This window comes from Anopheles cruzii, chromosome 3 (assembly GCF_943734635.1).
Source record: "Anopheles cruzii chromosome 3, idAnoCruzAS_RS32_06, whole genome shotgun sequence".
NCBI lineage: Eukaryota > Metazoa > Arthropoda > Insecta > Diptera > Culicidae > Anopheles > Anopheles cruzii.
Genome location: NC_069145.1, coordinates 40,302,031 through 40,327,982, shown reverse-complemented (window position 1 = coordinate 40,327,982; position 25,952 = coordinate 40,302,031). Strand labels below are relative to the sequence as shown.

The 25,952-nt window shown below is 48.3% G+C and overlaps 2 protein-coding genes across 3 annotated transcripts; one reads left to right on the top strand and one right to left on the bottom strand.

Annotated features, from left to right (window-relative positions):
• Positions 1-13,036: 13,036 nt before the first annotated feature.
• LOC128275115 (E3 ubiquitin-protein ligase RNF19B-like) lies at positions 13,037-25,640 on the top strand. Of its 2 annotated transcripts, none has more exons than XM_053013512.1 (8): positions 13,037-13,668; positions 14,284-14,953; positions 15,225-15,506; positions 15,570-15,667; positions 23,131-23,296; positions 23,376-23,535; positions 23,613-23,883; positions 23,959-25,640. In XM_053013512.1, the coding sequence occupies exons 1-8, from the start codon at positions 13,468-13,470 to the stop codon at positions 24,799-24,801; spliced, it is 2,691 nt and encodes an 896-aa protein (XP_052869472.1). In that variant the 5' UTR covers positions 13,037-13,467; the 3' UTR covers positions 24,802-25,640. The 2 variants fall into 2 exon arrangements, with proteins under 2 accessions (XP_052869472.1, XP_052869471.1); XM_053013511.1 differs by having other exon boundaries at positions 14,284-14,980.
• LOC128275117 (uncharacterized) lies at positions 16,519-18,255 on the bottom strand. The gene is made up of 3 exons (XM_053013513.1): positions 17,923-18,255; positions 17,533-17,853; positions 16,519-17,457 (listed from the first exon to the last, which is right to left on the bottom strand). The coding sequence occupies exons 1-3, from the start codon at positions 18,253-18,255 to the stop codon at positions 16,843-16,845; spliced, it is 1,269 nt and encodes a 422-aa protein (XP_052869473.1). The 3' UTR covers positions 16,519-16,842.
• Positions 25,641-25,952: the final 312 nt, after the last annotated feature.

The following is a 25,952-nucleotide window of genomic DNA, read 5'->3' as shown; positions in this document are numbered from 1 at the left end:
CCAATGCAGTTATTGGCGCTGTTTAACAGCAAATAACGATAATGATTGCTTCGCCCGGAGATACGCAATTTGAAGGCCCACGGCGACACTAACCTGACGATGGTTGCCTTGCCAACAGCCGTAGCTACATTGACAGTGAGAAATCTAAAGAAAATACAAAAAAAATCTCGAAACTTTGGGCTTATTTCAATCATCACACGATCTACGATGATCTACTGGATTTGCGCATGAAGGTATCGATCGAAGGCAAAACATGTTGCGATAGTATTAGTATGTCGTTATCAAGGAATACGGTTCGAAAGGCTCGCTCCGTCAATGATGAATGTCGTTGAATTGGCCGCGCATAACATCGGGAAGCTTCGAGGTCGGTAAACACGATTCTACTCTAAGAGGATGCGCCACGGGGGTTTGTTTTGTTTAATATTTTTAGTCTACCTATACTGCAGCTCGTGTAAATGATTGTGATAAGGCAACCCTTGCTTATGTTGAAACTTTGAAGTAATTTTCACTCAAAAGCTCACCTCGAAAGAGTGTATATTGGAAAAAATCGCTATCGCTATCGCTCAAGTACCATGTACCAAAGCAGGAGATCCAGGATCCAGGGAACGCTCTCGAGACGACAGCGATTAGAACAACTTTCCACCTTCGTGGACGATAGCTGCGTGGCATGTGACTGACACGAGCTAACAGTAAAGTGTAAATTATTCTGCAGTAAGCGACTCCGTCGTCGACGACCCGCCACAGCCAGCCACCATTATGCGTCATCTGCTGTCACTGACAAACTCCTGTTGTGTCCCTTCGTCAAAAAGAAGGAGTTGCACCTGGGCAGCGTTCAGCGTTGTTACGCCTTTCCCGGTGCTGTTGCACTTCGTGTGTAACAATTAATTTATGGCACAAATCATCGAACTCGGACGAACACACGACGGACGGGGTTGTGGTCGCGCGGTGCTGTCGCGCTTGGGGCCTCCTCACTGCCGGGTTTGTGCCGCGCACGGCACTTAAGTGCCCGATTGCATATTCAGTGCCGTTTTGCCGTGCGGACGACGCCCGCTTCATTTCTGGGCAGCGATCCAAAGTCGCCGATCAAGGTTGGGTTGTGTACCGCAGTGGTCTTCGTGGCGCACTTGCCGTTTGCGTGAGGAAAATAATATATAAAATATATAAACTATCTACTTTTTAGGTTCCTTGTTAGAACTCGCTTGAGAAAAAGCTGCATTGTGAGACGAGGTGAATATTTCGGTTTCGATACACTTCAGAACAAAACTCAACACTTAACTGTAGCTAATCGTCACGTCCACGTCACGCAGATGGCGGAAGCTGCACTATCTGTGGTCCTGAAGTTACCGTTCAGGCCCATCCGATCGCTCGTTGTGATGGTGTCGATGGTTTTGCAAATGTTCAAATTCGAAGCAAAACAAGGAAACACGTCCAATGCCAATGGCCGTTCGAAGGTTGGGTGAAGGTTTCGTTTGTAAGATGCTTGAATCGATGCGATGCCACGCGAGTTTTGCAATCAGTCATGCAATCTCACTCTGTGATAACCTATAGAAAGAGGCGCAGCTTCGTTGCGATACAATCGCACATATTTACTACTGCATGGGGGGCGTACTTTGCCCTCGTATCTTATCATTCCACGAGGCACGCACCTTTTTGCGGGGCACCGCTACTGTCCGGATTCCTCCGGAAGAAGTTTTGCCACCTGCCGAGGGAGGGTCACAAAAGGCTATAATTTGCCATTATTGAGTGGGCAGGTCATCCGTATGGAAATGGAACCTATTACACTGCATAATCACCGTCAATCACGCGCGTCAGCCTTCGGTCGGTTCAGTATGGCGATGATCCTAGGAGATAAAATATCAGTAGTGCCTGATAGTAAGTTTAAGACGATTGTTCAATTGTGGCAAACCAACGAGTAGAATATGTTTCCGACACTTTGTTTCGTAACGGGTTTATTTTCATTTCAATAAGCACGTTTCTTTGGTCATAGAAAGTTCGAACGACGTCGCATAACCTTCAGCCTTAAGGCGCATTATACGCCTCTATTCCCCCAAACTAAATACCGCGCACATCATCGAACATCGGTATGGGTTCATTAAAGCGAGTTCAAACATATGCCTCCGAACGTCCTTCAACCGTGTAGTCGTCGACCGTGCGGCCAGAGCTGCTGAAGGTAACGTCTTCGAGGAGGCGGACGCCGGTCAATCTTAGCCGCGTGTGTTCTTCGATTATCATCTCAAGCTATATGGTGCGGATGGCATGATGACGGCGGTGGCTTGTGGAGAAAATGGTTTCAAATCTAGACCACCATCACCGGTCAAGGACAGGCTTGGCTAGTTCGGCGCCGCTTGTGTCCGCCTTCTAAGCGCTTTTTTGCGAGAGTTCAATAACATCGTCATCGAGGTCCATGATCTCATATGCCGATTGAAGTGTTTCTATTTTGAGCTGACGAATTTTTTTAATGCTGCGAAGAAGTCATGGTATAAGAAAAAGTACACATTTATTTTAAAACAAATCCCTTCACAGGAATGATCAATTTGCCTGGTGATTTTTCAAAATATATCAGGTTGGGGAAAAAGAAATCGACGTTTTTTGCGTGAACTTCAAAAGTTTATTTAAGGTGTTCCGATGGTCCGATTTACGTCAAATATGCACCATTTAGTTGGAAAATTTGTTGCCTTTTTAAAATTATCTTCATAATGCCTCTCTTGTGGAAGGCTTCCTCGTTATTGGCGAAAAACGCTAACAATCTCTTCTCACAATCCGTTCTTGATCCCACTTTTTCATCACTTAGAAAATTTTGTAGAGGGCGAAAAAGGTGTCAATCGCTTAATGCAAGGTCCGGACTATACGGTGGATGCATTAAAACTTTTCAACCAAGCTCTCGGACTTTCTAGCGAGTCCCTAAAGACGTACGTAGCATTTCGTTGTCCTGGTGGAAAACAATACCTCTTCCGTTGGCCGATTCTGGTCGTTTATGGTCAATTGCCAGCTTCAAACAGTGCAGTTGTTGAGAGTAGGGATCTGAATTTAGTGTTTGGCTACACGGAAGCAACTCACAATAAACGATTCCTTTCAAGTCCCACCATATACCCAGTAGAACCTTCCTAGCCGTTATTCCTGGTTTGACCACCGGTTAAGCTGCTTCATCACGATTGGACCGGGATTGTTTTCACACAGGATTGTCGTATGTATTCCATTTCGCATCTCCAGTACTCTTCCGTTTAAGAAATGAGTCTATTTCATTCCGTTTGACCAAAACTTCGCAGATGGCCATTCGATCCATTATTTTTTTCGTGGTCAATTGATGTGACGCCCAAACATCGAACTTCTTCGTGAATCCAGTTTTGCGCAAATGACTTAAAACTGTTTGATGGTTAATCTTTAGCACCTGACCGATGCTCTGATTACTAAAATGTTGATGAACTTTGGTTATTTCTGTGATTTTATCGACATTTTCGACGGCGGGTCTGCCTATGCGAGGTGCATCTTTAACATAAAAAATAACCGAATCGAGTCAACGAAACCAAAATTACACATTACTAGCTTTTAGAATATTGGCACCATAATCACCATGCACAATTTCAGCGGTCTAGCTTGAATTTTCACCGTTTTCTAAGAAAAACTGTAAAATGTAACGAATTTTCTCTTAGTTGACCTCCATTGTTAACACCCTGTAACTTACAAATGAATGGAACAAACAATAAACAATGAAAGCATATTTTCAAGTGTAAAGTATCAGCTTCAAAACGAGCCTAAACTTGAAACTGTACGATCGATACTTCGCGAGATATCGATCACAAAAGGCATCTGTCGTGAAAAACGTCGATTACTTTTTCCCCAACCTGATATTATCACGAAAGCTGGATGCGGCTCTACGAAGCTTAAAGTTAATCCATGGGAGCGCCCTTCGCCGGTAAATGAAAGTACTAATGAACCATTTGTTTCGCCTCCCCAGCAGGCCTAGCGTTGTTGTGCAATTGTATGGATTTAATGAAATTTCTTGCCCGAGCACCAAATGCCATCCCATCCGTCGCCCGGCCCGGTCCGTGGATGTGCGCAATTCGAAACGTCGTGAAAATGCGAAGCGCGACACAATTGACGTGACGTGGGCCACTGTTGCTGCAATCGCCTGTCGCTGGTTACGGTGGCTTTTCCATGACTTGGAGCAAGGGCCAAAAAAATGCTTTGCTCAGTGCATTTTCTGTGCTCCGGCCCTCAGCACTCGTCAGCCGAACGCTTCCGCCTTTTCTCATGAATTCGAACCATTTCGCACCACCATTTTAATCGCGTCAAATGTGCGCCGTCGACGTAAATAACCGACCAACCGAGCCTAAACCAGCTCTCCATCGACGTAATCAGTTTGCCTGGGCTGTGTTATGCGCGAATTGGTTTCATGGTCGGGTTGGCTTCGACTGTTTTACCCTGCCGCCTGTGATCGATGACGTTGTACGAATGTGGTTCACTGGGCTACGTACGTAGCACCATGGCACACTTTGCTGCTCCGTTTGCGATGAGATAATCAATCGTTATCGCCCAAACTACAAATCTGCTACTAGTCTCTGTGGTAAAGGGGAACCCTGTCATGCGGCATCGACGAGATGATTATTTATGATTGGGTGGGATTTTTTTTAGGCTCTGAAGAATTTAATATGGCGCCGTCTCTCAACACAATCTTCAGGTTCATACATTAAACTGTTATGCTCACGCCCATCACCACCCATTGCACCGTGGATCAAACGTTCGCAATTACTTTACACGCGCGTAACCCCGGGCTAGGAGTTAGATGCCTGCTAGAGATTGCAATGACCTAACCGGAACGCCATTCATCGACCAAACGGCCGCAGTACTTCGGTGAATCGACCAATTCTCGGGTCAAACTCCTTTTTGGCTCCCAGAAGTCATGTGTCAACCAAAGGCCGACAACTGACTCGTAAAACCGTGGCACGAGTTGATCGTCCGCAACATAGCGAGTGGCGATTTCGAACGGAGCCCCAATGTATGCAAAAGGATGATGTAATATGTTGTTTTCGAAGTTGGTGTGTTTTGCCATCGACTGCAGCCCCAGTAAACCTGCCCCATTGGCTCCTCCGAAGAAAGACGGGGCCCCCTTCGTGGTCCCCCCGCTTGATGATGGCGGCTGGCCTCTCCTAGGCTCTCGTTTGATCGAACCATCTGTTAGCAAGGGCCCATTCGGAAGACAATCGAAAAATCGAATGTGAGCAGCGTTAGTGTGGTGGCGCAAACTGGGCGGCGACACACGGGCCAATAGGGCAACAAAATAAAACACAAGAACACGCACACACACAAGTGACGCAGAATCACGTCAAGGAGGGAAGCGCTCCGACCTCTTTTCCTCTATTGTGTGTTAGCATAAACATAAGACACATCAAACTCTCTCACACACACACACACGTGTCTTATATGATAATGATGTTTATGTGTTGACGAAAGGCGCGGTGTGCCAGAAAATCTCTTGCTACCTCTGAGCTTCTGATGGAAACATCCAGCGAGAAACGCGTCAGTACTTCTATTGTTCCCGAGAATCGCTCTCGCGCAAGTTTATTTTCTACAAGTCAACGTACCGCTGAAGAAACAAATATTGAAAATACATCATTGAATGACCAATTACATTATGAAATGATGGTAAAGGAATTAAATTTTTTTGCGTCATCCTGCCTAGAGGTTTGGACAAAATTGTACAAATTGGGGGTGATTTGGTGAGAGTCAAGACACAAATAATGAAGAAGAAACAATCAGAAGATGGTCGCGAGTTGCGCACACAGTCAGCAATCAAACTGTTGAGCCCATTTACCCATTGTTTGCACTGCAGGCAGTATGTTTTATGAGACTGGATTTTTTTTATTATTTCACCATCACCTTTTTGTTACTAACTGTCAGTTTTCCTCGTAGTTTGACACGTTACGGTTCGAATCCTTTCGGGTGCGCTTGTATTGGTCGGCTCGGGTCGGCATGTTTTAGTTGAGTTGCTTTAACCACAACTTAACACAGGAGTACCACGGAACGATGGTAAACTTTGGTCCCTTTTTTTCGCTGCCATCGTCAAATTGCAGCAGCGTCTTAACAAAACGACACAACGTGACAATATGTCTTCAGCGTGATGACGCACGATGACTCGAGCCAGACAGCGCTGATGACGATAATGATGATGATGATGATGTGCCCGGACAGACAAACACGGCTGCTGCGGCCACGCGCGTAGCGTCGCTGATTACGTCGTCGCGAGGGATGGTGAAAAATGAGTCTCCTGCGCCCCAATTTCCTCAATTATCTGCACTCAATTAGGCGTTTGATTGTAAAGTGGTTGGGAATGTTCAGTTGCCGCCATTTGGCGATTTCGGTTCAGGGACGCGAAAGCACCGCAGGACCTTCGGAGAGAATTTGTGTGCCCCACGTCTCAATCGCGCAGATTTATTATTTTTTCATCCCTGATAAATGGCGTATGGGTGAAATCGAAATCATCAACACGACCGGAGCAAAGTGTCGTGTTTTGCTCGACACTTTCACTACGGCAAAACGGCCAAAGTCGGTGTCGTTCGGTCGGTACTCCGCCTGGTCCGCTGGAAGGAAGAGATTAGTTAGGGAGCATTTACGACGACTGCGTCTGCGATGCATGGCCAACACGGGCCGACCCAAGTCAAGGTACATCGAACGTCTTTCACTTTTGATTTCTTTAGGATTTGCTGTAACTCGTCGGCAGTGGACACACACTGTCCAATCTGCCGACTGCAATCTGTGGAGGGTCCCGCACCGTAACCGGCAAGAAACCGGTTCCTCGGCGGGACCAGTTGGCGGGACCAGCGCTTCACGTACTTCACTTGCTACATCGATCACATTGTGTGAATGCGCCTCGGAATTGCATAGTAATGGGATGCGAAGATGCGCCAGCGCCAGCAGCAGCAGGCTGTATAGTGTGTATTTCGAATCCAGTCACGGCCAGTGGAAATTCACCAAAGTGCCCAGCAAATGTCAACAAACAGCTTGCCGCGGGCAGTTGCAAACTGCAGATATTGACTTGTAACGGGTTTTAGAAAGCGCAAGCGGATCGCCAGTGCCCTTCCAGTGGCTGGGAATTTTGATTTATATTTGGTCGTTGCTAAATTAGTTTATGCAATTTATGTACCTGTTCCAATATTATAGTTGATTTGAAAATAATGGAATATTATCGTGGTTAGGAAGGTTTTCGACGGAAACCGCTGCATGTTGAAACTGAAGTTTTTGATGTTATTACTGCCTTCGCTGGAGGAACATTTTCATGCAAGTCAGCAACGGGAAGCTACGTTCGCGAATAATTAATTTTCTAAAATCAGAATATTCAGGTGTCCAAACGTAAATTCTTATTGTCAAACGGAACCGATGGAAAATTGCATAAACCAGACAATGTTGTCTAAAGCTTTCCGACCTTTCATTTATAAACTCCTGAGAGCTTCTTGTGGTTCAAATTTCACGCCCCTTCACAATTGCTTCTTTAGTCCAAAAGTCAAAAACTTTACAAGTTTAACTTAATTAATTTCAATAATGCTTTCTTGCAATAATGCTTTTTATACGCATATTGCACCGATTTTTGGCACATTCAATCCGGGAGTCATGATGCTGAAATACGACTGCTTCCAATTAGCAAAAAAGTAATATCTGCTGAGGGAGCGGGCCGATTCGATCTCGCCACTAAACCCGATACATTCCCGGACCATGAACGACGGACGTGTAAATCAAAAAGCGACTTCGGAGGTGCTGTGCATGATGGGATCTCATCGCGTTTGTAACTTTGTTGATCTTCGAGATGTTGTTTTAAGGTTTCTCACCACGTCACATCTCCTGATCACGGGCGCCTGCCTGTGCTCCACCACAAAAACCGATACTGCGCGGAGCAGGCCAACCAGCCAGCCAACCAGCCAGCGAGTGTCTATTTCTGTGTCCACCGGTGGCGTCCTCCTCGGCGTATCCGATCCGGGTACCGGACCGGTTTGCGAAAAAGTTCGATTTGCACGCGCTAAAACCTGCCCTTGTCACCACCGATGGACGGATCTCTCCGTCATTCTGTCTCTCTCTCTCTCTCTGTTTCTCCCGGTGGGTCGGAGTAATTTTACTAGAGCCACCTTCGAGCCGCGGGCAGCGCCACCGGTAGCTCTTAAAACTCGGCTCGCGACTCGATCCACGGTCACGCACCGCTTCGACCGCGATGTCGCGCCGGTTTCGGCGTGCTGTGCTTGGCCCACAAGGTTGAGCTGCGTAGCCGAGTGTGTGTGTGTGTGGTCGAGTGTAGTATTGGTGCTGGGGTGGAAACAATTGACCACCGCATGTAAACGGCAACGCACGATGGTCAATGGCTGACGGTGCGCAAGGTGAGTCCGTTTTGTGAAAATCTCCTACGGTGCACCCACGTCGCACGGATGCTCTTGTCCTATCGTGACAGCACTGCCTGCCTGTCTGTGGGTGGTTGTGTCGTCCGAATGCATGTTTCACCGTCCCGTCCCGTGCTGCGGTGCCGTGATTGTGACCTTCGCGCTACGGATGAATGGTGCACGCAAATTATTGGCCATCTGAAGGGGTGGATGTCTCGAGAAAAGCAACACAACAAAGAAACACCCCTCCAAAGCATCGTGGTGTGCGTGGATGATTAAGAATATGAGACCCATGAATGCGTCATACCTGTTGCGATACGGTTTGCTAGGAAAAAGGGTAAATTGCGCAAAGAATCGGAATCGCCGATATGTTATCTACCTCTTTCACCCGGAGACAGGCCATCAATATATTACGCCACACAGGAATCTGTCCTGTTAGTGGACATACTACAATGTTCCGTTTGCGAGTGTAATCTGTTAACGTCCCGACTTCCTGCTTCGCTTGCAAAGTTTTTCTATTAATTTTGGGACTCTTGCACAAGCCTTTCAGCCAACTTTTGCCAGCCGTGATATTATTTGACCCAATTTCGATCACACCGTTTAGGGAATAGCAAACCTTAGTCATGAAAAGGCTTTCGTTCCCACAAATAATGCCCGCGTGGTATAGTTACACTACCGGTCTCAAGAACAATGAAACGTTGAATTATAAATGTTGGCACAGAGCCTTCGCGTTCGACCAGGCGCATTCTTATGCGGTTGAATTGCACGTGCATTAGATTATGTGTGGTTCTATCAACTGTCGGTTGGTGTACAGAAGCTACTACAAACTGCTGTCGATATGTTGTTTATCACAAAACATGCTATGTAAATACTAACATAAGGCTGGCTAAAAAGTAATCCATTATTTTTGCGTATACTTCAAAACTTTATTTAAGATGCTTTCAATTGTCCGATTTGCGTCAAATATGCCCCGTTTTGTTGGAAAATTGTTGCTTTTTTAAATGTCTCTTCAGAATGTCGCTTCTGACAGTTTCTGATCAATCATTAGCTTCAAACGGTGCAGTTCTTGATAGTAGAGATCTAATTTTAGTGTTTGGCCACACGGAAACAATAATTAATACTACTGATGATTAATAATACAACTCATAATAAACGATTTCTTTCAAGTTCCACCATAAACCCAGTAGTGCCTTCCTAGCCGTTATTCCTGGTTTTCCCACCGGTTTAGCTGCTTCACCACGCTTAGACCACGATCGTTTTCACACAATTTTGTCGTAAGTGACCCATTTCTCATTCCCAGTACTCATCTTTTAAGAAATGGATCGATTTCGTTCCGTTTGGCCAAAATTTGGCAGATGGAAACTCGATCCATCATGTTTTAAAGTGTGAAGTTTCAGCTTTAAAACGAGCACAAACTTGAAACTGCACAATCGATACTTCACGAGATCGATTCTTCACGACTTCACTGAAGCTATCTACTGACAAAGTAATCACTAACTTTTTAGCCAAAAAATTTCGTTAAACTACATTCCTACTGCCATTGTACGAGTAGACGAGTAGAGGAGTATACTGAAGGATCGTTTTCCCTCGTTGCCAATAGTGCTTTTTGTCTATCTTTGAAATGCCCCCAATGTCATTACACGACATTTTCAACGTCGCTTATCGTGCTTGACCGCGCTTCGTAGGGTTGTATCGAAAACCGATCAATTATTTAACCGACATCTATCAACAAACTCATAATGCTACTCGCGACCAACACGGAAAGTAGCCAATTCCTATTTGTTTATGATTGCTACTGTTCGCTTAATGTTGTCCACGAAAGGTTGGTAAGGACCCAAAAAGGCGTCCGTTAATCAGCATTCAAAGCAAATGCAAGTTCAAGTGCTGCCTAACCTCCTGACGGGCGCGCACGCTTTGCGCAGCCGGTTGATGCGCGGCCGTTGTCGGCGCAGGTTTTGCCTACGATGCATGAAACATCAGCATCGTCGCACTCCGAAGGTCAACGAATTCATCGACCACTCGCGACCGCTCCGTTGTCCGTTGATTGATTGACCAATTGATTAAAACATGACCCATTAGGCCCCGGATCGGCCGGGGCCTGTTAGTTCGCAAAAAATTCCAACCCGTAAATCCCGTGCGCCGTGCGTCCACCTTCTCAGCGTATGCCCCGGTCAGAACAGCTGTTTCTCAGTGACGGCCCTAACCCGTTCACGATTGACGTCATCTCCCAATCGGTTTATCCCTATTGACGGACCCCGGACAGGCGGATACAAAGTTGATGAACCTCGTCCAGGAGAGCGCTGAACCGGGAAAATTGGTCAGAGCTCGTGCAGTGAACCATCACAAGGACCATCACGAAACAAGGTGCTCCTCCGATTGGCGCTGAGGTCTCTCTGATTGCGGTTCGATTGCTCAATCAACCTCTGAGCAGTGGCGAGCACTGCAAAGTGTGTCTCAACATGTGAGCAACCTTGTTCGAGTTGTTCGGCTCGACTAACGGCCACGAAACGGGTCATACGCAGCGCTCAACCCCTTTTCCTTCACTTCATTCCGACACATGCTTCGACAAGTAGCAGGTCTTAGAATATTGAAATAAATAAAGTACCCGCAGCCGTTTCCAGTTATCGAAACGGGCTTTTATTGCCGCTGACGGATCAGCTGCCACCGGTTGTGATGCAATTAGCATCGGCGGCCACGTTGCAGAGTATGTTTCTGTGAAGTTGAAGGTAGCTCGTCGTTTTATCGATAATAGATGTGTGTTTCCGGTAGCAAACGGAACGGTACTCTCGTTGTTAGGAAGACAGGCGATGACTCACGCACCGTCCGCGGGGTACCGTCGAGGAGGTTGGTTTGTAACCAATGCCTGACATCCTCTAACTCAACGTGACTTTGATTGACCGCTAGCCATTAGACGAAAATGGTCCCGCTCTCGTCGAACGTGTTGTGCGGCTTTCTTAGTCCGGTCTCTGCCACCGATTTTTCTAACGATTTATTGCCCCGCCATCAATAATCGGTGCTATTTGTGTTTGCTGTTTATTAGTTCCGTAACGAATCGTGCCGTGCGTGTTGGTGCGCCTGCACCGTGTTCCTAGTTATGAGCCAGTAACAGTAACATTTTTTTTATACATTGGCGATCTTTTTGTTATGAAGTAAACGAGATCAACTTTGATGAAGTGACGTTTCATTCTATTGCCGTGTGTGTGTTTCCAAGTACATAAACTGTTATCATGCTTAGCAGGCTGTACGTTGGTGGTTATATGCTGCCTGATTTGACTTGACACCTTGACACTTGATAGTGGCACGATTTGAAAGTAATCACCGGAGCGAGAGAAAACAATTCAAATGACGAGAATACTGGACTAGATTGCATTTACCTATGGGACGTAGAGCCTAACGGACGGAGTGAAGCTAATTATTACTCGCTTGCGTCGTGATGCGAAATTTTCGTCCAGTTTATGTGACGATGCGATGTGTTTTTTTTTTCTTCTACCGCTCATCATATCTCGCACACTGCAATGAACGTGTGGGCAAGCGGTTTGCATAAGCCAAGGCACCACCACCGTATCGACAACGAGACGACGACAATCATCATCATCATCATCGTCGAGAGTCACATTGCTATGCACACTGACAACAGGGTGGTTCCATTTGATTCGTGCTCTCCTCCGTTTCTGCAACTGTGGCGCCACAGTAACAACGGAACGTACGTCTGTCCAGAACGAACGGGCGGGGAATGGAAAATGGTAAACAGCCCGGGTGCCCGGGTGACTGTGCCACGGGAACTGTGGGCGAAGAACGTGCACCGGCAGGTGGTTTGCCGTTTTCAAGGATACTGTTATGATTGCCTGTTCTGTTGCGCGCGGTTGAGGTAACGGGTGCGATGCTTTGCATTTTCTGACGATATCGATGATTAATCTGCCAACAACTGCTACCTCACCGACAAGTCCTATATGCGCCACTTCACGTTTCTAGAAAGGGGCTAAAAAGTGCAGCTCTACCCGCAAGTCGGCGGCATAAAAAAAGGATTGCAGTAAACAAGCGATACAAAATGATGTGCTTGCTCGGTACTTGTTGCAACTACTTACGGAAAACTAATACACTGAAAACGTCAACAGTGCTGGAAATGGTTGAAATATATTCGTTCGTGTCGTCTTGCTCTAGGGTTCCTTTGATAAGTTTCACGTCACAATTGAATGTATTAATAATATTGAGATAAACTAATCCTACCCAATCACTTCACAAAAATACGAATTTTAATTGAAATGGCCGAAAAATAAAATAATTCAGCAAATATCAGCTATCGGCCTGCGGACAATCTGTTGTTGAGTGTGTTCCAACTTGTTGAACTATGGCTTTCGGCGCTAATTTAAACAACACCAATTGCAATCTTGTTTACTGAGATACGCCGCAAGTAGTAATGTGTGTTTTGTTCTTTTTTTGCAGATACCTCGACCATCCGATCACCGCGCGATGATTTACATTGACACGCCCTGTACACCAGTGGGCCGTTTTGGAAACATTTGAAGTGCATTTACGGCGTTGGGCGTCATACATTACACCGTGCTTGTTGGAAGTGTTTATTGGGAACCCCACTGAACCTGTGCGCGGTGTCCGTGGCAGTCCACGTAATCAAGGTCTTTCCAACGTTGCTGGTCGTCATGGAAATGAAATGAATGGATCGCAGCCAACTAGGAAGTAGCTACGTTCGCCCAAGTCACACCGAGCGTAGGAATGTCAGTCGAGATCGTTTCGTAAACATCCGCGACAAAGATGTCCTCACCGTTTGAAAAAATCATCGATGATGGGTTTTGACGTGGCCCATCACAAATGATTTTTATCACCCGGCTTTTAATTACCCTAATTTTCGTCCGCCAATCAGTGGGTGTTTATAGTTAGCTAACAAAAGTAACGTCGATTTTAAACGGAATAGTGAATCATCATCGCACGTCTGTGTGTGGCATCAGCTGGACGTGTGATCGCCGGCAATTAGTTAGTTAAAGGAACGAGAAAAAAATCGTTGTTATGTTGGTTTGAATGCAGCTACCAGCTTCCAGCTTTGTCTCCTGCCTGCTCCTGCCTGTCCGTGGAAGACCGGAAGCCTGCCAAAATGCGACGCACTAGCCGCAACTCGTTCAACTTCGATTTCCCCCTGAGACGCTTACTGCTGCAGGGAGCCCGGGCAGCCCGCGGAAGTCCCCCACTCGGCCAGCGACTGTGCGATGCTGAGAAGGGCAGCGGATCCGGCGGCGGAAGCACCGCCAACGCGGGAGGAAAGCACGATAAGACTGGGTCGTCTGGCGGCAATAAGGTGAGTGCATTCTCGTTATCAACGCGGTTGCTAAACGGCGCGTTGTTTTGGTGGAAACAGATAAGATGGCGTCGGTGGTTTTTTGCGTCGCTTTGCCGACTCCATTGTCGCTGCATTACCGATACAATCGCGTAAATAACTCTTCTTGTATATTCGATTCAGCTCGGGAAACTGAAGGGGAAATTTTTTGCTGCATTTTTGAAGGCTACAAATGGCCGGTTGTTCGACTTCCTTTTCGCCTGGACCATAACGGAGAAAATGTGGCCTCTTTTGTGGAACGTCACAAAAACCTGCACAACAATAGGAACCTTTTGTAACGAAACCGTCCAAAAATCCGCACCTCACGTTTTCCCCGGGCATCATGCCAACACACCGTGTTTTGGTGACCGACTGAAGCACCGGCTTTTTTGTGGTTTTCGTCGAAAATAAAGACGTTTCTGTTTGAGCCTCAAAATGGAACGCTTCCGTAAAATGTAGACGAAAATGGGTGGACCAAAAATAAATCGGCAAAAGTCCTAGAAACAACCCCCGACAGCACCAACTAAAGCGTATTTGTTGTGAGAAATGTCCCCAGGAATAGAAACTAATTCCTTTCTTTCGACACTCTCGTTTTAGCACAATTCCGATGTATCCTCGCAACATTCGGCCAACTCGCCGGGCAACCTGGACCGTGGCACGTCCAGCGCAAAACTCACACCCAGCAGCCACAAATCGTCGCACAGTCTGCACAGCAAGGGAGGTGGCTCCAGTGGGACCGGGTGTGGCTCGAACGCATCGACCGCGGCTGGCTCGAGCGCAGCAGGAGCGGTCGGTGGCAAATGTCCCGACGAGTGTCCGCTGTGCTACGACACCACCGTGCCGTCGGGCGAGGAGTTTTACGCGTTGCTGAACTGCAAACACTACGCGTGCCGGGCGTGCCTCGAAAACTATCTGATGATCGAGATATCGGAGTCGCGGACGGACATTTCGTGTCCCCAGTGCACCGAGTCGATGCACCCGACCGACATCCAGGCGCTGCTGAAGGCGTTTCCGGCGGCCATCACCAAGTACGAGGACTTTATGGTGCGAAGGGTACTGCTGGCCGATCCGGACTCGCGCTGGTGCCCGGGACCGGACTGTAGCTACGCCGTCATCGCTAGCGGGTGCGCGTCCTGCCCGCGCATATGCTGCCAGCGGCCCGGGTGCGATGTGCAGTTCTGCTACCACTGCAAGGCCGAGTGGCACCCGGACCAGACCTGCGATGCGGCTCGCGCTTCCCGCCAAAGTCCGACGCGCGCCCCGTCCGGTAGTATTAGAAAAAGCTCACAGCATAGTAAGATTTCTCTCTTCTGGTCCCTACCTTTCGTATCTCCCCTAAGAACCGCCCCATTTACGGGAGGATCCTTCCCGTAACCAACTGTTCCACATCTTGGCAATGCTTGTTTTACTCACACCTCCTCTGTACCTCCCTGTCCGTAACCAGATGACTGAACCGACCCGATCCGTAAAGCCGTCTACTAATTCGAATTTTTTTCTCTTCCCCGACTCCCGCGTGGTGAACCCAACCGTTCCGACAGAAGATGACATCAAACCATGCCCCCGCTGTCAGGTGCTGATCGTGAAGATGGACGACGGTTCCTGCAACCACATGGTGTGCGCCATTTGTGGGTCCGAGTTTTGCTGGCTGTGCATGAAGGAGATCAGCGATCTGCACTATCTCAGCCCGTCCGGCTGCACGTTCTGGGGCAAGAAGCCGTGGTCACGCAAAAAGAAACTGCTCTGGCAGCTCGGTACGCTGGTGGGAGCCCCGCTCGGTATCGCTCTGGTGGCCGGAATTGCCGTTCCCGCGATGATCATCGGTGAGTTTTCAGAGTGGCAATGTTTGCGATGCGATTAAACTAATCTTGCTTGATATTTTTTAGGTATTCCTGTTTGGGTTGGACGCAAAATACACACACGCTACAAGGCTGCCGGCAAGCATAAACGAAACTTTGCCGTTCTGGGAGGAGTGACGGCATCGGTAAGTGTTTGCGGCACCAAGCGCCAATTTTTCACTGGCCTGTCCGGTAGAAAGAAAACCTTAGTTCATTGTTTACGCGTAACGCAGGAGAACTTTGCGGATTTAGAACCGTTATTTACTCCACCAAATCCAAACCGACAGTTTGTTCTGTTTCATGTTACGCACCGGGCTATGGAAGCCCTAACTAAAGGCATATAATTCTTTCTTGGTAAATGATTGGCGATCGAGTCTTTGGAAATTCCCAATTCCATTTCCATAAAACGCAACGACGACTTCGGCTCAATTTTGAGAAAATCACGCACTTTTTCGATGTTCCCTTGCCTAATCACGAACTTGGCTTGGCTGACATGAAGGTCGTCGTTAATGTCTTCAGGACCGTTTTTGAAACGCGTATACCATGAACTCTGCGACGGGATAAACAATCATCACCATAAACTTGTTGCATCAATTTAAACGTTTCGGTAAACGTTTTATCGAGTTTAAAACAAAACATGATATTGGCTCGTGCTCATTCTTGTACCAACAGCACAAACATACTGTCTCTTTCGGCGCAATAACTTTGCTTCCAGTAGACCAAATGTTTGACTGGAAGTCTGGAAAGGATGTACCTTTCAAACACATATACCCACATGAAGGTGGCGCTACCAGGAATGTCCCTATTAAAAAAGTCCTGTTTACTTTGAGAAGGACTGTGTAGAGTACCGGGAGATGGAATATTCGTCTTTCTTGCTGCAAACACCGTTCGATTACTGTTTGTAGTCAACACTTTATTTAAACATTTCAATTGCTTTAGCGGACAATGATTTCACCTTGAAAGCACTCGTGTGCCCCCCTCTGAAAGCAGTGCGCGGCATCTTGTAACCCTGCTGAAGGTCATAGTTTAATGTGCCCCACCAAAGACCTTACGGCATGACAATCTAAAATCCGGAACTATCTATAGACGGAAGGCAAATCGTTTGCTTTGCTCGAGAAAACTGTGGCCCAAACTAACACTAACGATACGCTCATTTACACCTGGTAGTGGCCTAGGGTAGCATTGCCGCGGTGCACTTGCCGTTTGCAGTGGTGTGAATAGCGTGTCACTTGGCCGGTGTCGGTCTTTCTGCGGCTCTGACGGATGGATTGAGATTGGATGGATGCAAATAGCGAGGTGATTTGTGCACGCCGCCTCCCTTCTACGCGCAGCCCTCGAGCCCGAGGATGCCTTCGTCGTGGAAGTCACGCAGCACGTCCAGCAATCGCTGTTCGGCCGCGCCATTTCCGATCGCTATGTCCACCGAACCGATGCACAGTAGGAGCGCCAGCAGCAGCGACTGCCGGTACTCGCAGTCCATCTTGTTGCGGCTGTATCCGAGCTCGGCCTCAATGTCGACGTCCATCTTAAGGCAGTAGGTTTTGAGCGCCCCGTAGTAGAGATCGAGCAGCCGCGATGTATGCTGGCGCCGGGTACTGGACGGTAGGGAAGAGATCAGCAGCAGCGCCAGGTCGTTCGTCGGCCGACTGTACGTGACCATCTGCCAGTCGAGGACGGTGCAGCTATCGGTGCGATCGCTCTCGCTGCGGAACAGCAAGTTGTTGCACCAGAAGTCGGTGTGTGTGATCAGTCCCATCGGTTCGATCGGCTGCAGGAGCGTTTCGATCAGTTGCTTCGTTTTGGGGCGAATTTTAGTGAGCGCTTTCAGCTCGTTCCCATAGCCGGGCGTCCGCTCGAGGAACTTGGTCAGCTGAGGCATTCCCTGCTCCACCAGCTGCTGATAGCTTTCCGTTGCCCTCGTTGTTTGAAAGAGAAACTAGAAATAGAAGTAGAAGAAAAAAGCTCGTGAAAAGCAATCCAGGACTGGCGTCATCGTCGCGCTCCCACTTACCGGATACTTTTCATTCAGATCAACCTGCTTTTTGATCTTAAGCCCCAACGATAGGGCATGAATCGTGACGATGGCACGTATGGCTGCCTCCGTTTGACCGAGCGTAAGGCCCGTGGTGAAGTTTGCTCCCCTGAAACCGAGCGAACGCATATCCTCCAGCACCAGGATGCTCTCGGGTGGATCCGGACTCACCAGGGACAACCGCCCGGTGGCGGCACCGGGCGCGTACTGTGTGTAGAAGCAGGTCGGTACCGAGATGACCATGTTGCCGTGCTCCTTCGGAAAGTGCTGCTCCTGGAAGGCCATCAAATCGGGCAGAATCTGCACGGAAGAAAGACACACGGATCAGAGCACCATCGTAGCACCGGTGCTCCGATTGCGCTCACTTACGCTGGTGTAGAATTTGATTTCCCTCAGATCAAACTGTGCCTCGGTCACAAAGTACCGGCTGAACGGATCCTGTGGCAGTAGTTTTATCACAATGTCCAAGCTCTGTCGTGCTCTGTCCTGCTCGTTCTCGTTACCCTCGAACTCGTATACCACCGCGACGGCCAGTATGTCGCTGAGATTGTTGACGCCCTCCTGGCAACCTTGTCGCACTTTGAACTCGGTAATACTGATACCGGAGCGTACCTCGTGGTGCTTCTTCAGCACCTCCATCAGCCAGTCCTCGTTGATGGGCCAGCCATCGGAACAGGTCGAATCTTCCTCCGTGTCAGACATGGTGAGATGAGTGTTGTCGGGGGAGATTGTAGTCGATGAAGCAGAAGTTTCCTTCCGGCGCGCTACACCCGGCCGTTGCTCGACCGTTCCGGTTTGATGGGCTCCGCTCGGTTCACGATTGACTGCAAAAAATGAAGCGCGCATAACGGAGGGCGCCGATCTAATTATAAATCGTTATTTTTAAGCCCCCAGAGAGAGAGAAACACGCGACGAGACACGCCGTGCCAATGACAAACTTCCTCTTCGTCGGACAAAGAGCGCGTCACGGTGGAAATTATTTCTGGAAAACTGTTTGAAGAATTCGTTGACCTTTTTCTGTTCCTTCGTGTTCGTCCAGACGGGACCTAATACGCTGATGGCGGCGGCTACAGTTCTCTCCATTTCATTGATGATCAAACCGTTGGCCTATTTCCACTGTTCACATAGTTCGAAAAAATGCATGCCGTTCCGTATAAACTCACTAAGTGAAAGAAGATGCCACGCTCTGAAGATGTGCTGGAGATCGTAAAGATTAAGCCATAATTTTCCTACAATCCCTCGCACCGAACGGCTGAGTATCCAAACTTTAAAACGGCAAACGAAGTCAACTCCAGCTTCTCGCTCTCTCTTAGTATTCCGCGAAGGAGCAGCAGGACCTTGTGACGCCCGTCGAATCCCGATCCGCTCGGCTCGGGAGAGACTCTCGGTCTGGATGGGATGCTTCGGCAGCAGGACTCGTTTCCCAGGACTTTCTAGGTCAAGGACACGGACGTTGGAAAATCGGAGCAAGAGCGTGCCCAATCCGGTGTTTTCCATCACAAGCCGAGCCGCTGTGTAGAGAGCGCGCCTTCACCCGAATGCCGAAATGGGGCGCGGAGCAACCGCGGGAGTGTTAACATCTTACAAAATGCATCGTTTTATCACGCTCCGGTACGCATCCGATTCTGTGATGTATATGGGGCGCCGCCCCTCTAAAATGTGGCCGGACCATAAATATTTCATAGTGCATTTTCGTTGTTCGCCATGTTCCGCCGCCGTTCCGGAACGAGTCAATCAAACCGAATCTGTTTGTTGGTTTTGTGCTCTCCGAGGGAAGTTAATTCACTTTCGCCCTGCATAAATGTGTGGTGAATGGATGAGGCTGATGTTCGTATGCTGCGCCTAGCTATGGCGCTCGCCCCATAGTCGCTGGCTATGTTTTCCAAAGCCCAAAATGTATGCTGTTTTTTACACGGGCACTGACCGTGAACCGTGAACACTAAGCGAAGTAAGTGCAACTATGGGGTGGCGGTGCAAACACACCTTTGGATCCCTTGTTCCAAAGTGACCCCATGAATGCCCCATGCCATGGTGTGTGATAAAAGGACGGGAGAGAATGAGAGAGAAAGAAAGAGAGCGAGAACTAAATACAAGAAGGGTGTGTTGGGGAGTACTAGTAGTAACGTCAAAAACCACCAGCCACCGCACGAGATTGGCTGTGTTGGCGCACATCCGGCGGCACGCCTTCCTTTGTTTAACCTTCCGTCCAGAGCAGTGACCGACCCCCCCAAAAACGGGGTAAGGGGACACAGACTGTAATCACACCAGTTGCTACTTTCAGCGCATTGATTGCCTCCGATTTGCTACCTGATTCCGTATGCCAACGGGGTCGGCGTGTTAGATTTACAGTCCGTTTCCGTTCCAGCAATCCACAGAGCACAACAGAATCTTACCAAATCCGGAACTAGTTGTTTCTAGAATTGTTTCTCGCGGCGCCTGTGGAGTATTCCTTAGTTCAAGAGCGTACGATTTGCACCGTCACCAGCCGAGTTACTAAGCCTTCCCCCCAGCGAAACGTTTAGCTGTGGCCACACCGAACACACACCGTTCCGGAAGGATCCGAAACACACATCCAAACGCCACGAGTCCTCCGCCACAACTGATCGGCTTGGTGGAGACGAAGCACGGGCTCGCTCACAGAGCATAGTTTCCATTTCTGGGATAAATATGCTGCGCTCTCGAGGGGCTCGTCCCAAAAGCATAAGAGAACCTATCACGCTCAGTCTCAATACCTTCCACAACACAACAGCATTGTCGAGAGAGAGAGAGCACGCCCGTCCGTGGTGAACATATGATTTCCTTGCGTGGCGCGACGGACCATTCCGTTTAAAGCTGGAAGAGAAAACGCATCACGCGGGAGAGCATAATATGCGAAGCGCGCCGTGTATACTATCCAAAAGTAATGCAGTAACTGCCGAACACTCTCTCTCTCTCCTTCGCTCTCTCTCTCTCTCTCTCGCTTTGGCATATTTGGCATCATTAAAACTCCAATCACATAGAGCCACCCACTCGGGGCCGCCTGCTGCTATCGTCGACCGACACCTTTGACGGATTGGCGACGGCGACAGATTTACGGCAGATTGTTTCCGGTGGCCGTGATACTCACCGTGATCATCCACGGCACGGATTCGTCCTGCCGTCGTCTAATTGGAGTTGAATTATCGCGCGTCAGCTTTTGGACGTCACCGATCGATGATAAACCACTTTACAGTGGGCCCAAAATTAATTGCAAATCACTTCATCCTAGACCCCTCTTGGGAGAGACCCTGCTACCCTGCTGGTTTCCTTTTCGGTCGCCGTGAGTGTCAACGGTGGGCTGGCTGCTGGCTTAGAGCCTCGGTTAGAGCCATTACAGGTCCTCGGATCGATGTACCGCACTTTGGGGCTCGTAATGGAATTACACCGTAACGTAGCAGATTCTGCCGAATGGACCCGGCGCGATCGTAAGACGGGGCGACGCGGTTAATGTGATTTAGTCCTATCGAACAAGGAAAAAGACTCACGCCACAGTCGTGTCGCACGGCCAAACCGAACCGTGGTGCTTGATGCAGTCCGCGACTGTAATTTAAATCAAATTTCACCTTCCTCGTACAGGTGTCAGGGCTGGCACATGTTCTCCGCATCACCTAGCCGGCGCGCCCGCATGAAGGATCTATCGAAATCGATATGCAAAAATGTGTTGGTGCTCCGCTTTCTGATCTAGAACACCTATACGCTTTTTCTATTGCTATATAGTTATATCTCTCTTTCTCTCTCTAAGTCTAAATATTTGCATTGCGCCAAACATACGCGTTCTACTTCCATGCTAGGTACGCATTTGGAAGCTCAACACTCGAATTGACCCCTTGTACACCATAAGCAATTCATAAGCAACCATAAGTAATTCATGTTGTTGGAATAGTATGGAAGCCCAATTTTTGACATCATGATTGATTGGTTCTCTCCGACACCCTTCTCTTACCCCGATGTGTCCAAGCGAGTGTATCGATAGTGGTGCAAAAAGTATTCATGGGGAACCGAACGACGGCACCTTCTATCGTGGTCCTCATCGTTTTCCAAAACGCCGCTTGCTGTGCCGTTCGTGGTCTACCATTCTGTTTCGCACCAAGAGTAGTAGCCCGAAGCGAAGTAGGCGCAACGTTCTGCACTTGGTCCGCGGGGTACTTGCTGAAAAGAATCTCATCTAGCAGGCGATGAATAATTAAGCACAGCATTAATTGAGCGACGAAGCAAAGAAAGCGACATCCCATGTTCTTATCACTGTGGTAGAGGCTAGAGATTGTCCCCGATCTGCTGCTGTTGGAGAATGTCCACTTTGCACTTCGATATGTGAAAGGTAATTGGCCAACCACAACCACATGGAGTTCTACAAATTGTCATTGAAACGCGGAAAACATCGTATTTACGAGTGGTAAAGAGTTTCCTTAAATTCGTAGAGGCTGCCGGACTAACCACATGCAACACACACTCTCTATGGTGGCATGTCTGTCTTCAGAAGGAAGTGTTTCCGGAAGTTAATAAAACTTCATGTCGAAAACTTCACTTCCATTCACCGCTCTCACTCAGGATGGGGAACTGGGTGAGCTGTTGGCCTGCTGTTGTTTACTGGCTGGTACTCCCGCTGGATTGCTGCTGTTGAATATTTTAAAAAGGAACTAGGACACAGCCAAGTAGCCGTGTGTTGTGTAACCCTCGGGCGTTGCACGAACCAGAGAAACTCCAGAGGCTAGAACTCCGGTGGCCAGCGGCGAGATCTCGAGCAAAACGGCACATTTCGATCAATGCCTTTGACCTTTGCCGGTTTGGCGACACTTCTTCGTTCACCTCCTAACCACACAACGTGTATTTGCGGTGGTTAACCATAAATGTTTGGCCGTGGTTGCCATCGGTGAAAAGCCATCGGCCGCCGTGTGTTCTGGGTGTCCCAGTTTTGTTGCAAACCACCAACAACCATCAACAAACGGTTTCCCGCCTCCCTGCAACTGCTAGTCATCTCACCATCCGTGGGTTCTTCTAACATGCTCCCGGTGCCAACGCTGCCCGCGCTATGACGTCAGAGCGGCGGGCAGTAAAACCGGGAGTGACCTAGATATTTGGTACGTAGGCAAAGAAGGATACATTTGGGTGGCTCGTTTGGTGGGACTTTTGCCACGTTTAACGGTGTGAGCGCGAATCTTTCATTCTGCAGCCAATGGGAGCCAACGGGAAGATCCCCAACGAATGGCTTTTAATACGTTGTTTGATGATGGCGAGAAGTTGCGGAACTCCTTTTTTCCATTCCAGTAAACTCGCAAAGCTCTCCATTTCACCAGTATTTGAACATACATTCTTGAGAACATATCTAATAAGGGACTTAAGACTTAAATTCATTGTTTCGTACCAAAAGTTATTTTATTTTGTTTAAAAGAGGGAAACGTCAATATTGTGATACTTTTGTGAAACTTGAGATTTAAAATTTAGGTTGAAACAACACAGATTACGATTTATGTTAGTTTTCGTAGGACCTATTGTTTATTGACAGACTGATGCATATCTTTAAAACTGATCCACTTTCGAATTAATTCCTCCTCTTCGCAGGTTATCGTTTCGCCTGTTCTTGCGGGGTTGGCCGTTGCCATCGGTGTGCCAATATTGTTGTTTTATGTGTACGGCGTCGTTCCCGTGTCGCTGTGCCGTGCCGGTTGCGGCGAAGGTACGAAGTTTGAGTTTGACGAGGAAGAAGATAACGGTTCCAGAAACCACGGTAAGTTATCGGTGTTCCGAACAGAAGTTCGACGTTCGAACTGGCAGTTTTCACTCATTTTTTTTTGCTCAAAAAACAGATGCAGCCAGCGTGGATGCGGTGTCGCGCATCGGCGCTACCAGCATTGGTGAGGTGAGCTTAAGCGTGGCCAGTGGTAGTCATCTCGGTGTATCCAGTCAGCATTCGACGTACGGTGTGGCGAACCCATCGACCACCGCACTCGCCGGCAGCATCACTGGGTGAGTAGCGGAGTCGCGCCCCCTTCGACTCATTCGATCTGCTTCTGGTTCTAATACTCTCGATCCCGTGTAAGTAGACACCGTCTGGAGGTACAGGCCGATGTGAGCACTTCGGAAACAGCGTCAGCCGTAACGTGTGTTAGTGAAAAATCTGGCAACACGTTGAACGATGCGGCGTCGACGAAGGCGCTGGCCGGCTCAATACTGAGCTACAAGCAGCAAACCGAATCCAGCGCCTTCAGTGAAGATGGTGCCTCGGAGCGGGTCCGCTTCGACAATACCGTGTGTTACGTCATCGATGGCAAGAAGGACTCCTGTGATATCTGGTACACTGTCTCGTTGGATCAGGTTGGTCGACTTCGAAAGCGGATGGGCACACACGGGTCCAGTAGTAGTTACTCACCGGCACCTTTCTCATTGCAGGAAACGGCCGCCGATAAGGCGAGTTTGGGTAGTGGTCGCTCATTCCGAAGCTCCGAGCGATCGTTTAGGGACGATTTTGACTCAACCAGTGTATCGTCAGCTCACAAGCGCATCAACTTTGGCAAACTCATACCGAAGCTTGGTTCCGGTCAGCACCGAAACCTCTCCGTGGACAGTGCAACCGGATCGTACAACATCCCCGAGAACGTTAGTCTAGAGCAGGAATTGGAACAGGAGGAGACCACTCCTGTCCCTGCAAACTCGCAGCAGCTACAATCGCAGTCCCAACAGCAGCAGCAGCTAGCAGCAGCGGCCACACAACAACCGCTGCAGCCATCGTCCCTGAATCATCCGTCACCGCACCAACGTTCGAACTCACTGAACCCATCGCCCCAGCTGTCCATGCGAAACGGTACGGCGGCCGCCGTGGCAACACGTTCGATCGCCAGCAGCAGTGAGCTGGCCAGATCTAGTGAGGCCATCAATCTGGCGATTCTAATTGAACGATCGGCACTGGCGACGTTGGTGGCCGCTAACGAAACGGCTCAAAATCGAACCAACGAATCGAAACCAACTCGTGCGTCGATGTCGAGCACCAACTCCTCGGCATCATCCTCAGCGCTGGCCGGTGGAGAGGCAGAAGAGTCGTTACCGGAGCGACCACCCGCTTCAGCACCGAAATCACGGACACACATTTTGCGAAATCTGTTCTTCTCCCTTCCTAACCCTAGTGAAGCTTCAACGGCCGGTGTGGTCGAGTATGGTCCGAAAATGAAGGTCGCAGCGGAAGCGGCGAGCATGGCATCGTCCTCTTCGCAATCTTCCGCCTCCCAGATGCGATGAGTGGCGCTGGTATCAGCTTTTGATACATAACAACACAACGTGAACCATTAACCACTGCGGGAAGAAATTTAACACAAACATGCATTTGGGATATCCCGCCACCAGGAAATGGTAGTGCAAGAGAACTGTGAAACCGAAGAACGAATACTTTTCCAGCATTGCTCTTAGTGTTTCGTTCCTCTTGATTTTCGCCGTTATCCTCCAGGGTCAGGGTATATCATCCATCAAACGATATCACAAGACTGCGAACGCGCATAAGGTTCTAAAAAAGCATCTCTTTGCTGGTTATACAAACAAACAAAAATAGTAGAAAATCATGTCCGTCGTGAGGTACTAGCGAAGACTAATCGGTTTCAAAACCGAAGGGATCGGTTTTGTTACCTTCGAAAGAGCGCGGCAGGCAATAGTGGAGTTGGCGTGATTGCGTCAATTGCCACTTTATTGTTTTTTGAGGCTGAAATCCCGTAGAGACAGAAGCGAGGCAAGGAGAGCGAGGGGACAATATAAGGGATAGTTGACATAACCATGTTCGTGAACGATGGTACGACAGTGAGAGGAAGCGACAGATAGAATTTGGGAAGGATTATAGTGCGTTCCGAAACGCGTCGTATAATAATTAAGTTGCAGAGCGGGGTTTCGTTCGAAAACGGTGTTAAAATCCTTAACAGCAAATTTCCTCTCTTGATTATGGGATATTTTTTCGTTCGTTTTTTTCTATTTAACGCAACAGAAGAGAGCAAGGGCCAGCAGTGTTTATGCAAGTAATTCGCATCGAGTAACGAAAGGTGGTCAGAGTGAGAGAATGTGATGAATGATGCATGAAATATAGACTTTAAAATTTACACTAACGATCGTTAACGTTACAACGCTTGTAGTACTGAGTTTGGTGTCGCAGATTCGTTTCGAAACCTTTGTTTGTGAAAAAATTGTTGGTAAGTAACGTTGCGCTACGAGAGCAGAGAAAACCCCACTTGGCCTGCTTTGAGATTGCTGAGATTGTGTTTCTGAAAGCCATTGTTACAATTTTCAAAATATACATTTTTCATATTTTAGCATAATGTTGAAATCTAAACAACACTCAAACGAGAAAGTTAAATATTTTTGAATCCGCTGAAAAAGATAGTTTTTTTATAGCGTGATAGTGCTGTCAA

Coding starts and splice junctions, on each gene's coding strand:
- LOC128275115 (XM_053013511.1), top strand. CDS start 13,468: ATGCGACGCACTAGCCGCAACTCGTTCAACTTCGATTTCCCCCTGAGA. Junction 14,981..15,224: donor TAGAAAAAGCTCACAGCATA/GTAAGATTTCTC, acceptor CCGTTCCGACAG/AAGATGACATCAAACCATGC. Junction 15,507..15,569: donor CGTTCCCGCGATGATCATCG/GTGAGTTTTCAG, acceptor GATATTTTTTAG/GTATTCCTGTTTGGGTTGGA.
- LOC128275117 (XM_053013513.1), bottom strand. CDS start 18,255: ATGTCTGACACGGAGGAAGATTCGACCTGTTCCGATGGCTGGCCCATC. Junction 17,854..17,922: donor AAATCAAATTCTACACCAGC/GTAAGTGAGCGC, acceptor TCTTCCGTGCAG/ATTCTGCCCGATTTGATGGC. Junction 17,458..17,532: donor ATCTGAATGAAAAGTATCCG/GTAAGTGGGAGC, acceptor TTCTATTTCTAG/TTTCTCTTTCAAACAACGAG.